Genomic DNA, 12,954 nt, shown 5'->3' on the forward strand with positions numbered 1-12,954 from the left:
ACTTTTTATATAGAGTTCACATATTTCGGCAGAAGGAAGATGTCCCACGCTGTTTATGTGGAGTCTGGTTTTTTTTTTTTGTCTTATTGGATTATTATTTTAAGTTTTTTCTGAAGACTCTGAACTTGCATATTGGAAGATGGTATAAAATTATATGATTTCATACAGTCTGGCTTGTGGTTTTGCAAACCTCTTCTTCGTACATTTCCTAATTTGCATTTGTCTAAGGTTTTAAAGCAGACATTGTGGTTTTAATAAATGTGGCCTTGCCTTTTAGGTTGAAAACCGCATGAAAATGTCAGGTTGACTAAACCACACTTTGATTATACATGACCCAGTTTGGTCCATTATCCTTTTGGTTATTTTAATGTGCTGCTACTTACAATACAAGTTTTAGAAATATTTGTGGAATAAATATAAATTTTTTGTGTTTTCATTTTGTTGGGAAACTTTTACCTTGTTGTCTTAACTTCCATATCAGATGCTGTAATTGTATCGTAATTCCTATTTTACGCTTGCTGAGTTTCTCTTTTCCTTCTAAAGAGTTCTTGTTCAATTTCTTTGTATTTTTTAAATTGGATTTGACCTCTTAGTGTTCTTTGAACACTTATTAGAACTTGTTTTACAGTGGTGAATGGAGGATTTGATAGCTTTAGTGCAGGTAACTTCCTTTTTAACTATTTAAAACAATTCCATATGATACTAAATTTGTTCTGTATAAAATATAACTTCATTTTAAACAACTTTATTTTAAGAGTACGGGGGATCGGAAATGTCCCAGATCAGTTGTATACATATAGCAAAAACATAAAGGCACTACTACAGTGACCGTTTTATTGTTGCCTAAATCAATTCAAACCACAAGATAGCAAAGTGCGCAGCTAAAGCATGTCATTTATATCCTCATCGTTACAAGAGGTTGGGAGCAAGTGCTACAGGGGAGTGGATATTACAAAGAAAATATTTATAACTTGTAAACATCTTCTTTGTTTATTGTAATCATTTTTATACTTAACACTCGCCAGCTTTGTGGAGCTCCCTGGGACTGCAGGGAGATGAGACAGCAACAGCTCAGCCTCACTTCTGTATAGTCAGTCACTGCTGGTAGAGCTGGGGGCGGGGCCATACCACGGCAGTAAGCTGCACAGAAAGAGAGCTATTAGAGGCTTTCCTCTGAGTATGGGGGTGTGCCTTGACCACTGATGGACACCTTGGAGGTGTCATGTGACCAGGAAGTGCACTGCAGTGTTTAGAGATCGGAGCTTAGCAGCAAGAGAAGACAGTGATGCAGGTAGTAGAATCAATGGACACTGAAGCTTAGTGTAGTGAGGGGAGAGTTACAGTGAGTCTCCATGTGTGTCTCCCCAGCCATTGACCTCACCGCACGTCACTGATAGGGGCCAGAACATAAATGTTCACAATATTCACACCCAATTTAAACGTAGATATGAAGCTGCATTCAAATGCCCCCACATGCTCCTTAAGTGCCAATTAGACCCCCCCATGACATTAGACCCCCAAATGCCCTTTAAGTGTCAATTAGACCTTTCCCATAGTCTCAGATTTCCCATACATGCCCCTTAAGTGCCAATCACACCATCCCACGAACCTAGTACCAAACCGAATCATTGCAGTCTGCAAACTATTTGTAGAGCGCAGACCCCTCCTCTTTTCTGCAGCAGCAGGAAAGGACACTTTTCCTTATTAAGCTTTCAGTAAGCAGTGCTCCTCTCCTCCGGCTCTTCCTCTGTGTGTGTGTGTGTGTGTGCGCGCGCTCTGTATGTCACTCAGTCAGACTCTGACTGATGGTGTCATGGTGCTTCTCCATGCAGCTGTCGCTGGCTCCTGCTCCTCGGCACCTCTCTTCACTGTTCACACTGACAACAAGCGTGGCATGGTGCCCTTACTAACAGGAAGGCCGCTGAGAGGAAAGGGGAGGAGCCGGAGCTGCGCTGATTCCATGATGTGACTAAGGGGTGCACTAAAGGGCATAGCCTATGTATCAAGTTGCATGCGATTCATTTCATTATCAGTCATATGTATTAAGCAGGAAATGAGAGGTTTTCGTGAAAGATGATTGCGATAATTTTCTATGATTGCGTCTTCCAATTGAAAAACCGTAGAAAGGCAATACTTTCAAATGTATCATTCAAATTTTGCAAATATTTATCGTACTTTCTTGCTCCTCTTTATCGCGTGCCTCAGATGGCGTAGAAATAGCTTTTTCATAAGAAGGTGGTTTAGGAGAGGGGGATCCGAGAGCCAGCCCACCAATGTTTGAGAAGACCTGCCATGTTTTACAGCTCCTCCTTTTCCTTGGCCTGCTTGTAGTGAGCAGGAGCCTTCACAGCCATCCATTTCAATTGAACCATTAATTACAATTAATTATTGGATACATGAGTAAATTGATGCATAATATATATTTTATTTGATTAATTCAATTAAGCATTTCTTCCTCCTCCATGGAGCGACAACATGAAGGAATGGTTTGTGGTTTTGATGAATGCGCATTCTCCGCTTCTCTTGCCAGCATGTGCGCAATGCTTCAGACTCAAGGGCGTTGGTCAACAATTTTGCGAAAGTAGCAATACATTTCTTTGCATCGCGCAACACGTTACGTAATCCACTGTGATTTTCGCAATGCGATGTCGCACAAAGATTTTGTGATACATTCGACCGTTAAGTGTTTAATGCATTGCGGAAGGTATGATTTTGCATTTAAAAAGCTAAAATTATACATTGGCCCCTTAGTTTGACGTGGCTGCTCTAGATTTTAGTAGCGCTATTCAGCATTTCATTTGATTACATCATGGATGGGCCTGATCAAGCAAGTGTATGTTAATGATTCTTGAATGTGAAATACTGTGACTCTGTGGTTCGTTAGGTACAAACAAAAGGTCGACAGTCATTTGATCGACACCTAAAGGTGGACATGGGAAGTTGCCGACTCAAAAATGGTCAACACATTTTTTTATTTTTTTTCTAACCATAACCTTCACCCTAACCCTAAACCAGGGATGGGGAACCTTTTTTTATGCCGAGGGCCATATATATATATGTATGTATATATATATAATATATATATACGTATGTGTATATATATATATATATGTGTGTGTGTGTGTGTGTGTATATGTGTATATATATAATATAGCATTATTTGCGGGCCTGGTGCAGGCCATGCCCCGTGAGCAGGGCCAAAATCGAGATTACAGCAATGCCCGGAGCATCCTGAGGATGCTCCAGGGAGCTGTAAGAGTAGCGGTGTAACCGTCTGAAGCGTCCTAAGGACGCTCCAGGCGGCATTGCTGCATAGATTCTGGCTGCAGGTTGCCATTCTGAGGCTAGCAGAACAAAGCTCAGAGGGACAGACCAAATGATTCAGTGGACCTTATACAGCCCCAGGGCCTGAGATTCCCCATCCCTACCCTAACACTTACCATTCCCTTTGTGCCTTAACCTAACCATCCCCCTTGGTGTCCAAACCAAAACACTGAGTAAGTGCCTAAAACTAACTGTCCTTTCCGTAGCCTAACTGTAACCCTCCAGTAAGTGCCTAACCCTTAAAAAAATAAAAGTCGACCATTTATGTGTCAACTATTTTCATGTCGACCTTTTGACATGTTGACCTTCTTCCATGTCAACCTTCTGGTGTCGACCAAATCATTGTCGATTTTTTTTTTTTTTTTTTTGTTAATTGTCGACCAGTTGTCTGGAACCCCAGAGGAAGAGGGTAAAAACCAGAAACATAGTAAATGCATTGAAGAAGCCTCAAACCATGTAAAGTGTATTGCAAAAGCCGGAAATCCTATTAAATGCTTTGAAAAAGCCGGCTACCTTAGTAAATGCACTATAAAAGCAATTATCATGTAGCCTATTTAACTGTTTTTTTTATGTTTTTAATAAATAGAGGCCAAAGTCTTGAGCTATTATAACAACTATACATTGTTTATTGAATTTGTAGGCAGGTGTTTATATGGTAAAACATGTTGTAATATTTGGTAGCATAAATGTACAGTCAGCCTACAAGTAGATATAATTTTTACATTTTTAAATAACAGCAACAAAAGCAGCTAAAACTACAGATGTCCTCATACACCTAGCCTCAGTACGCCAAGCATAACAGGCATCCCAATTGATTTTCTTGCAGCTGTAATGTTGATAGCAGGTCTTGTACTTGGGCAAGAACATTTCTCATTGGGGAACAAAGTAACTAAATAATGATTTGACTTTAGTACCTAGAATTACGTATTCACCGACATGAGGAGTAAGGGAAACTAATCCACAGGAAATTGAAATGTCTGCTGTAACCTGGTGGCAAGTGGCAGAATGCTTCTCATACATAACGTCCATTTGTGCCTGTAATACATAGCCTTCTTTATTTAACAAGCTCTACTTCTTGTACTGGAGCACAAAATATTTCCGGGAGTTTTGTATTTTCTGTTAGTTCTCCATATTTAGAGCACTTGCCTCCTGGCTCCCGTCACATTGATTTCTTACCTTTTGGTGGATTCATGGTGGTGACATCAGCTGGCTTCTCTCATCCATTCTCCTTGGATTCTGATTTTGCTACCATGCTTTGTGACCTTGCATCGTCCCCAGGTTTATCTATCCATCCCTCACACTCTCCCCAATACCTGCACATATGGCCTCTACCTGTGTGGGTACATCCCTTCTTGCGATGGTTCTTGTTGAACATCTCTTCCGCATTAGAATCCGAGCCTCCCTGCAGGTAGAGCTCAATAGAGCGAAGTGTATAGCATCCTAAGCCGTCTTCGTGTATTGCGACAACCAATTTATTCATGTTATTTATGGCAAATCCTGACCTAATTCTCTGTGTGCTGCAGCCGAAATTACCAGGTGACACTTCCAATCTTCAGCTGTCCAGTTTTGGAAAGTCTGTGCCCATATTTCCTGTTCTTTACTGACAGGAGGAGAACCTAGGATAGTCTTCTGCTGTTACATCCCATTCACTTCAAGCTTTGACGTGCTGTGCGTCCAGAGATATTACTCAGAAAGTGTTATGATTGATGTAGAGGAGGAAAATACAGCAACAGGGGGGAAGGAGGGGAGCACTGAGCACAGACTCTATGGGATGTGTCTGTGGATGGGGGAACAGGGGAGCACACACTGTGTGATGTGGAGGGAGAACACCTTTTAATTAAAAACCCACTGCCTCTCCCTATTCACCCACTTCCTTCCCCTGTTGCTCTGTCTCCCCCTGCCACCCACTTCCACCCTCTGCCTTCCCCTCTCACCCTCTACCTCCCTGCCACCCACTGCCTCCCCGTCACCCGCTGCATAAAATGCTTAAGGGGCCAACCTCAACTGCTGAAAGGTTGGTTATTACAGATTCACAATAGTCCAGTATTTTCATGTAATTTATAATACAGCAGATGCTTTAATATCTGATGAAAATGGGAAAAACATAACATAAGCGACTTCCACCAAGAAGTTTTATGTAAACGTAAAAAACATGAAACATATTTGTTGTCTGTAGGATTAAAAACTGGGCCACCCGGCAAGCAATTAACTGAGAGAGTTTTAGGGGGCTTCTGTGGACTAGAACAAAATAAATGCAATCCTGGGTCCTGCGCCATATTTCAGCAAATTCTGAGTGGATGCGGCTTTGCATATCTTATCTACTGGAAGTCTTAAAAGCATTAGGTCATAAAGTGACAATCGCATCCCATCATCAACGATACAAGATTTGTAACTATTTATTCTAACGTTGGCTGTGGAGGAGTAGGCTATGCACATTTCCACAAATGTCTTATGAATGTCTAGAACCCTCTAGTTTATACAGTTATGTTGCCATGGGGAAAGCAGCTGGAGCAAATGCTTCCCCTAACAAAAATTTTGACCTACAGTACTTGGCTCCTTCTTGTCGATGGGCTTTTTTTTTAATACAGGTTGAGTCTCCCATATTCCGTATCCGAAATACGGAATATTTTTAGCATGACTGAGAAAGTGAAACCTTTGCTTTCTGATGGTTCAATGTACACAAACTTTTTTTAAAGCACAAAATTATTAAAATACAGTATACAATAACCTTCAGGCTGTGTGTATAAGGTGTATATGAAACATAAATGAATTTCATGTATGTACACACAGTTTTTTTGATGGTCAAAATTATAAAAAATATTGTATAAAATGACCTGCAGGCTGTGTGTGTATAAGGTGTATATATTACATACATGCATTCTGTGTTTAGATTTGGGTCCCATGCCCAAGATATCTCATTATGGTATGTAATTATTCCAAAATACGGAATATTACGATATCCAAAATACCCCTGGTCCCAAGCATTTTGGATATGGGAGACTCAACCTGTAATACAGATGGTAGACTCCAGACCCATCTTCAGCTGCGTCTCTAACATTGTATTTGTACTCTGGAGGCGGACGACCTATTTAATTGAATTTATCAGGGGTATTCAATTTGGTGCGAAAACTTCGCCGATTTCAATTATTCCCGTATTCAATTTCAAAAACTTTTCGCAGGTTCGAAAAGTCTTAGAAAAAAAAAACAGGGATAACTTTTCACCACTGAATAGGTGTCGAAAAAAAGTGCAGAACTGGGGTTTAGGGGTGCAGGCTTAAAAAAAATAGCCTGCAACCCTGGGAATGTCATTTAAAAATAAACTGTGTCAAAAAAAGTAAAAAAAAAAAATTAGGGACACCCCAAAAAAATTATTCAAAAATTGGGGTAAAAAAAAAAATGGAAAAAAGTGTTTAAAAATAGGGAAATAGGTTCAGGGCTATTCTGCAAATATGCGGCAGGTGTTTTCTAGCATAGGTTATTAGCGGCAGGTGCATTTTTGCAGAATTTTTAAAAAATTACTTTAGGGATATAAAAATATGCTAGTACCCATTTTCATTTACCCCAAATTTGATGGGACCACTTAAAAAAATAAAAAAAATAGCCCAAGTGCTCTTCTGCATCACTCTTTCAATGTCGGGAAAAAAAACACCTGCCGCGGCTATTTAAAACCCCGACTTTCATTTGCAGGCTACAACGGGGGTACCCATAGTGATCCCCCATGTTTTGACAGCTTTAGGGGGGTCCTACAAGTTATTCCAGGTAAATACCATTTTTTTTGCCGATCCTATTTCGCCGGCTCCCGTTTTCGTAGCTTTTTAATTGAATACGGGGATAAAGCAGGCGTGTGAACGATACTTTATCCCAGGACAGTCAGCAATGTGGAGCGAAAAGTCCACAACGGACTTTTCCCTCCAAATTGAATACCCCTGGTAGACTTATATATTTCTAATTTTTTTTTAAATATTTTCTCCAAATGCTTTAATGCTATTTGAATATTTTATTTATTAATAATAACGGTTGTGTTTTAAAAGAATAATAACGTTGACTATTCCGCTCTACTCAGAAATGAAACTCTGTATGAACTTAAAAATGAATGCTCAGAAAAAAAAAAAAGTGATCTTTTAGTAGATTACCCCTTCTTTCTCTCTCTTCCCTTTTCATGCTCTGGAGGCCACTTAAGTGCCACATCATACGCGACTCCTGCCCTGAGCTCTTACTGTTCAGAGTACATCTTCCTAGAGCAGTGTTGTCAAACTTGGGCCCTTCAGCTTTTGTGGGACTAAATATCCCAGCATGCTCTGCCACAGTCTTAGCATGCCCTAATAGCAAAACTGTGACACTGCATGCTGGGATGTGTAGTCCAACTGCAGCTGGAGGGCCCGAGTTTGACACCACTGTCCTAGAGTATAATAGCTTCCAGCTTATTTTGGTCCCAGCCGGTGGCAGCTCTCCTTGTGGGTATTCTGTCATTAGCTGTGACTTCCCCACCTATCTCTCAGCTCCAGTCACATGGCTCACAGCCCTGATAGGCTCTTAGTGACATCCTACCTGTTTGTGTGTAGATAATCCCAATGTCTAAAAATTGCTCCAAGACACTCTCCTATCCCATCGCTTACTGTTATCTTCTCACTAGGGCACCCTGCAACAGAAACTAGCTGCCTGGTCACCAGGTGGACTTTGCCCACTTCAGGCTACATAGCACTGTTGCCATACAGTTAGCACATATTTTTACCCTTTTCCACCCCCCCATCCCCCCAACTTGAAAGCCTGGCTATGCCAATGAGTCTAGAATTCTCTGCATAAGTAGAAGATATGATCTAGGGGGCCCTTTAGCATAACAACTATTAACAGATTTCAACCTAGGTTTCTCTGTAGTAACCCACAATCCTTTTGTGATTTCATTGGTCAACTGATGAAAAACAGATTGGAACCGAGGAAGCCTTTATCTACAAACGGAAAGATGTTTCATGGTTATGACAACACTCCTTTTCCAGGAAGGAACTGGGCGGAGGATATTGACTGTATTGTTTAACCAACTGATCTGTGAAAATGGAGTTAGAGTATATAGAGCTTGGAATGAAAAAAGTATTTTGACTAAATTCTTTAATTTTAGGGTATGTTGTGTTATGGGGAGCATATAATGTACTAAGGGCCTGATTCAGAGATGTATGCTATGCAGATGTGTTTGCAGTTGAGAAACATTACCATAGTCACAGGGAGTGTTTGAGGGAGGTGACGCAACAGTTTTCGGGGTGTGTCACAGCCTGCGTCTGCATTCCTGTACACCAGTGATTCCCAACCTCGGTCCTCAAGGCACACTAACAGTCCTGGTTTTAGTGATATCCATGGTTAAGCATGGATAGTTAAGTCAAAATAACTGCGGTACTCATTAAGACAGCTGTGCGCAAGTATGGTTATCTTTAAAACCTGGACTGTTAGTGTGCCTTGAGGAGAGTGGTTGGGAACCCCTGCTTGTACACAGTGGCTCCGTGGTCTCACGCAGCCATTCTGCGATTATAGGGCTGCTCAGAATTGCGATAATGTATTAATCTCCAACCGATGTTGCCTCTGTACGCAGATGCTGGGATTTGCAAAGCCGTGGGTGGGAGTCTCAATACGTATCCTGGTGGCTGTGACATTTGCATATTTTCGCACAGCAGCTGCGTACACAGCAGTGGCGGAATTAGCGTACATCTCTGAATCTGTATAGTAAGTAGGAGGATTTCCTCATGCAAAAGAAATAAGCAGGTTGCTGTTTTAATTTTTATTTAGGCCTTGCCGAGCTGTTCATTGTATTTTGTTTAGTGAATTAATTCGTAACCTTGAAGTATTGTGTGGACTTAGAATCTTGGAGCATAATCTGATACCAGCTGTCGTTCTGTTCTGTGCAGTTCAGGAGTTATTATCGGAGGATCACGGCTGCAGTCTGCCTGCAACTCCACAGTCCATCTCTGATCTGAAGTCTTTGGCTACAGCCCTGCTAGAAACTATTCATGAGAAAAATATGGTTATACAGCACCAAAGACAGACTAACAAGTATGTATGCTTTACTCACGGCCTCCCTCCGCTTCACTGTCATTGCTGCTTTCATCTTGTGCTTACAGGATAGAAGAGAAAACACAGAGCTTAGATATTTCATCATGGGTTGGAAGACAAAACCAGGCACCGTGTAGTCTCTGAGCCGCTCAGACAATGTAGCGTTGGGGGTGTAAGAACAAACACGTTATATGCCTGAGACCAATACACACAGTACAGGAGGCGAGGACAGAGCAATTTTAATGTCAGTTAGTTGTCACAAATTGTAGAATAAATAAGTAAGTGGGAGATATGAGCTCCATTTCATGTAGACGTATATTTTATGCCACAACTATCCTACTGTGTGCTGTTTGGGGAACCTGCTTCTCCCATTATATAACCCTCAGTCTGACTTCCAGCTGGTCTCCACACATCATCACACTGTCACATCCAGCCATGTCCCCACAAACCTAATCACCGGTGGACAGGTCACTGAACTTAGATGATTTAGGGATTGATGTATTAAGCAGTGAGAGAAGTGGAACAGTGGAGAAGTTGTTGCCAATAGCAACCAATCAGCTTCTTCTTATTTTATAGAATGTATTTGACAAATGCTTCCTCAAAGCTGGTTGGTCGCTATGGGCAGCAGCGTCACTAACCTGTGGGACACCCGGTGCGGTGATCACAAATCTTCTCTTGCCCGCCAAAGGAGTGCGCGTGGCAGGGGGCGTGGCCTCACACCGTGGAGCCACATCCATTCTAGTGACACTCCTGGGGGCGTGACCGTATGTCACGCCCTGTTTTTGGCACTCAATAGGCTCTTAGAGGCAGGGGAGAGGCTGGGGGCTGCCGAGTTTTGCTGTTGAACTGTTCCGCTGAGTAAGCCTGGCCAGTGAAGCTAGTGGCTATGGGTAACTTCTCCACTTTTTTCACTCTTTAATACATCAACCCCTTAGGGGTAAATGTTTCAAACTTTCTAATTAGTGGAGAAGTTCCACATTGTAACCAATCAGCTTCTAGCTAGCATTCACATATTATAAAATGCTTCATATTATGTATGTTGTCTTTTTTTCCTTAAACAGAAGGAGACCCAAACCATTGTCTTGCCTAGGGCCCCATGGGGTTTTCCATAGTCTGCCAAACTCCTCACACTAATCTCCTGCTGCTGTGACCAATCCTAATGGCTAGTAAACATGTTACATGATAGAGGAGCAGGAGATGAAGAATGAATAGAATAGGGTGCTCAGCACTTAAGCTGGCACCACATCTAAAGATTATCTGTCCAACCAGCCAACTGGTTGATTGGTTGGAATGAAAATCTAGTAACGTATGGGATGATCAGCAATTTACTCCTAAATGCCAGAAAACAGATGAAAATGGTCGTCAGACAAGTTTGTTAAATGTTTGACTAAACAATTTGTTCAAACAACAGTTTTTATCCATTTTCCGGCATTTGGGAGCAAATTGCTGATTGTCATTTGCTTTCATTCCTTACCAGATTTTCATTCCAACCAATCAACTAGTTGGCTGGTTGGACAGATAATTTTTAGATCTGCGGCCAGCTTTAGTCATATAATAACGTCTGTCCTGTTTGGCCTTCTCTATGTAGACAGCCTCCTGGTGGGATGTCTCAGTTCTTTTCTGATGGATTTCTAACATAGCACTCCCTTCCCCTGTCTAGTAAAACAGGTGCGGTTTCTCCCTCCTAACTGAGGCGTCTAATTACTATTGATGGTCAGCGGGTGTTGGTCATTATGTAGTTACAATGCTGGGGCTGCTCTTGGAGCCCTAGTGGAACCCCCCCAGCTTGGCAAGAATATTTACCTTTCAAATGGTTAACACTTCTAATAATTGCCCATAGTTATTTGTCCCGAAGGACATTCAAAACCCCACATTTACAGTGCACTTTGTTTTTGTTACAGTTGAGGGAAGTTTTGAGGCTCATAAATTATATACACCCAAAATGAGCCACAGGCCTAACCTGCTCCCATTGGTGGTTTATAGTTTGTGTTAAACTAACCATGCTAAATAGGGTAAAAGGGAAAAGTTCAGCATTGTGCAAGTCAGGTAAACTGGACCTGTGCCCTGTGTCCAGGCGACAGATAAACTTTGAACAATTCACATTTGTAGATGGTGCTCTAAATTCATCAGTCTTTCATTTAATAAACCTACTTGTATTACTGTGTACATTTTTCTATTCATATCTAATACATATTCTTCTTCAGGTGAATCATTACTTTTTTGCCATCACGTAGGGGCAGATTCAATTAACCCTGTGGCTAAACCTCAGCCCCGAGCTATTCACTTTGCGTGCTACCCAGCGCAGTAAGCCCTAGAAGGTGGGCGGCGACACACCCGCATCTGCTTAGCGCCCCTCCACCCCCATTGCCTCCCAGGAATGCCCACTAATATCCACACACCCTGCCTCCGAATCTATACTGCGTCTCTGAGCTGTAACAATCGGACGCATTCACATTGTCTGTTTGCGTGCGGCATCACCAGTGCCTCCACCTCTGAATCAGGGCATGTATTTGTCTGATGTAGTTTGTAGCCTATTTATCTATTTACATTTTATTTTTATGCAACTTCCGAGTTCTGAAATATATTTCAGCTTCTAGTTCATTTAGATTTCTAGCTTATAGTTAACATCTGTGGCCTTTTTATTACTGCAAGATGAATGCTGTGGGCATTCTGGAACCATTCTAAGCGAACCAGTCACCCTGCAGGTGCACATGGCTTAGTAACCATCTCCAATAAATTGCTTGAAGAATTCAGTTAAAAAAAATATATGGCGTGATATACAAATCCTAATTGTGATGAGACGTTTTCCGTGCTTGCTCCAGAATTTTAGGTAGCAGAGTGGCCGAGCTGGAGAAGAAGCTGAGGACGTTGGAGGTATCTGGGCTATGGAGTCTCCCAGGTGAATGATTTTCCTTTTCTGTCACAGATGGATCTTGTGGTCCCAACAACAAGGAGTGAATCTTTATCATGTATAAAACATTTGTCCATCTCCACAATAAACTATATATTGGTTTCCAGCAGTGGAGTCTCCAGAGGTGGGGCTGTAGAACAGTCCAAAATTCAAATTGGGGAGCCACACCAACTGCCAGTCAGTCCCTGCCGGCGATGTTAGGCAGCGTTTGGGGTGGCAGTTGATGTGGCTCCCCTATTTCAGTTTTGGAGTGCGCTGCAGCCCCACCTCTGGAGCCGCCAGTTTGCAGCCCCACCTCTGGAGCCGCCAGTTTGCAGCCCCACCTCTGGAGCCGCCAGTTTGCAGCCCCACCTCTGGAGCCGCCAGTTTGCAGCCCCACCTCTGGAGCCGCCAGTTTGCAGCCCCACCTCTGTAGTCTGGTTTCCAGTAAAACACGAAGGGGCTTGATGTATTGAGTCAGTCAGTTTTGTGGACGGCTCTGTTTTCGCACAAAACCGAGCAATTACGGGCGATGCAGAGTCATTTGCATCTTGTATAATGACACCTGTTTTCATTCCTTTTGCAACAGAAATGGGGCTGGTGCAGGCATGCACATGATGCCCAGTGTACGGATAGGCACAGTCCGGCACAGAGATGTGTACAACTCAGCATATGTGCGAATGTACAGTACTCCATTAACTGAG

The 12,954-nt window shown here is 42.2% G+C and overlaps 1 protein-coding gene across 3 annotated transcripts in view; it reads left to right on the forward strand.

The window, feature by feature from the left end:
• CCDC149 (coiled-coil domain containing 149) overlaps positions 1–12,954 on the forward strand; it is a 109,557-nt gene that overhangs the window by 79,979 nt on the left and 16,624 nt on the right. For all 3 annotated transcript variants that reach the window (XM_088450612.1, XM_088450613.1, XM_088450614.1), the window contains exons 9-10: positions 9,216–9,360; positions 12,183–12,259. In XM_088450612.1, the coding sequence (XP_088306738.1) occupies positions 9,216–9,360; positions 12,183–12,259 (222 nt within the window). The remainder of the gene's footprint in view (positions 1–9,215; positions 9,361–12,182; positions 12,260–12,954) is intronic.

This window comes from Taudactylus pleione, unplaced genomic scaffold (genome assembly GCF_031769625.1).
Source record: "Taudactylus pleione unplaced genomic scaffold, aTauple2 ptg000520l, whole genome shotgun sequence".
Lineage (NCBI taxonomy): Eukaryota > Metazoa > Chordata > Amphibia > Anura > Myobatrachidae > Taudactylus > Taudactylus pleione.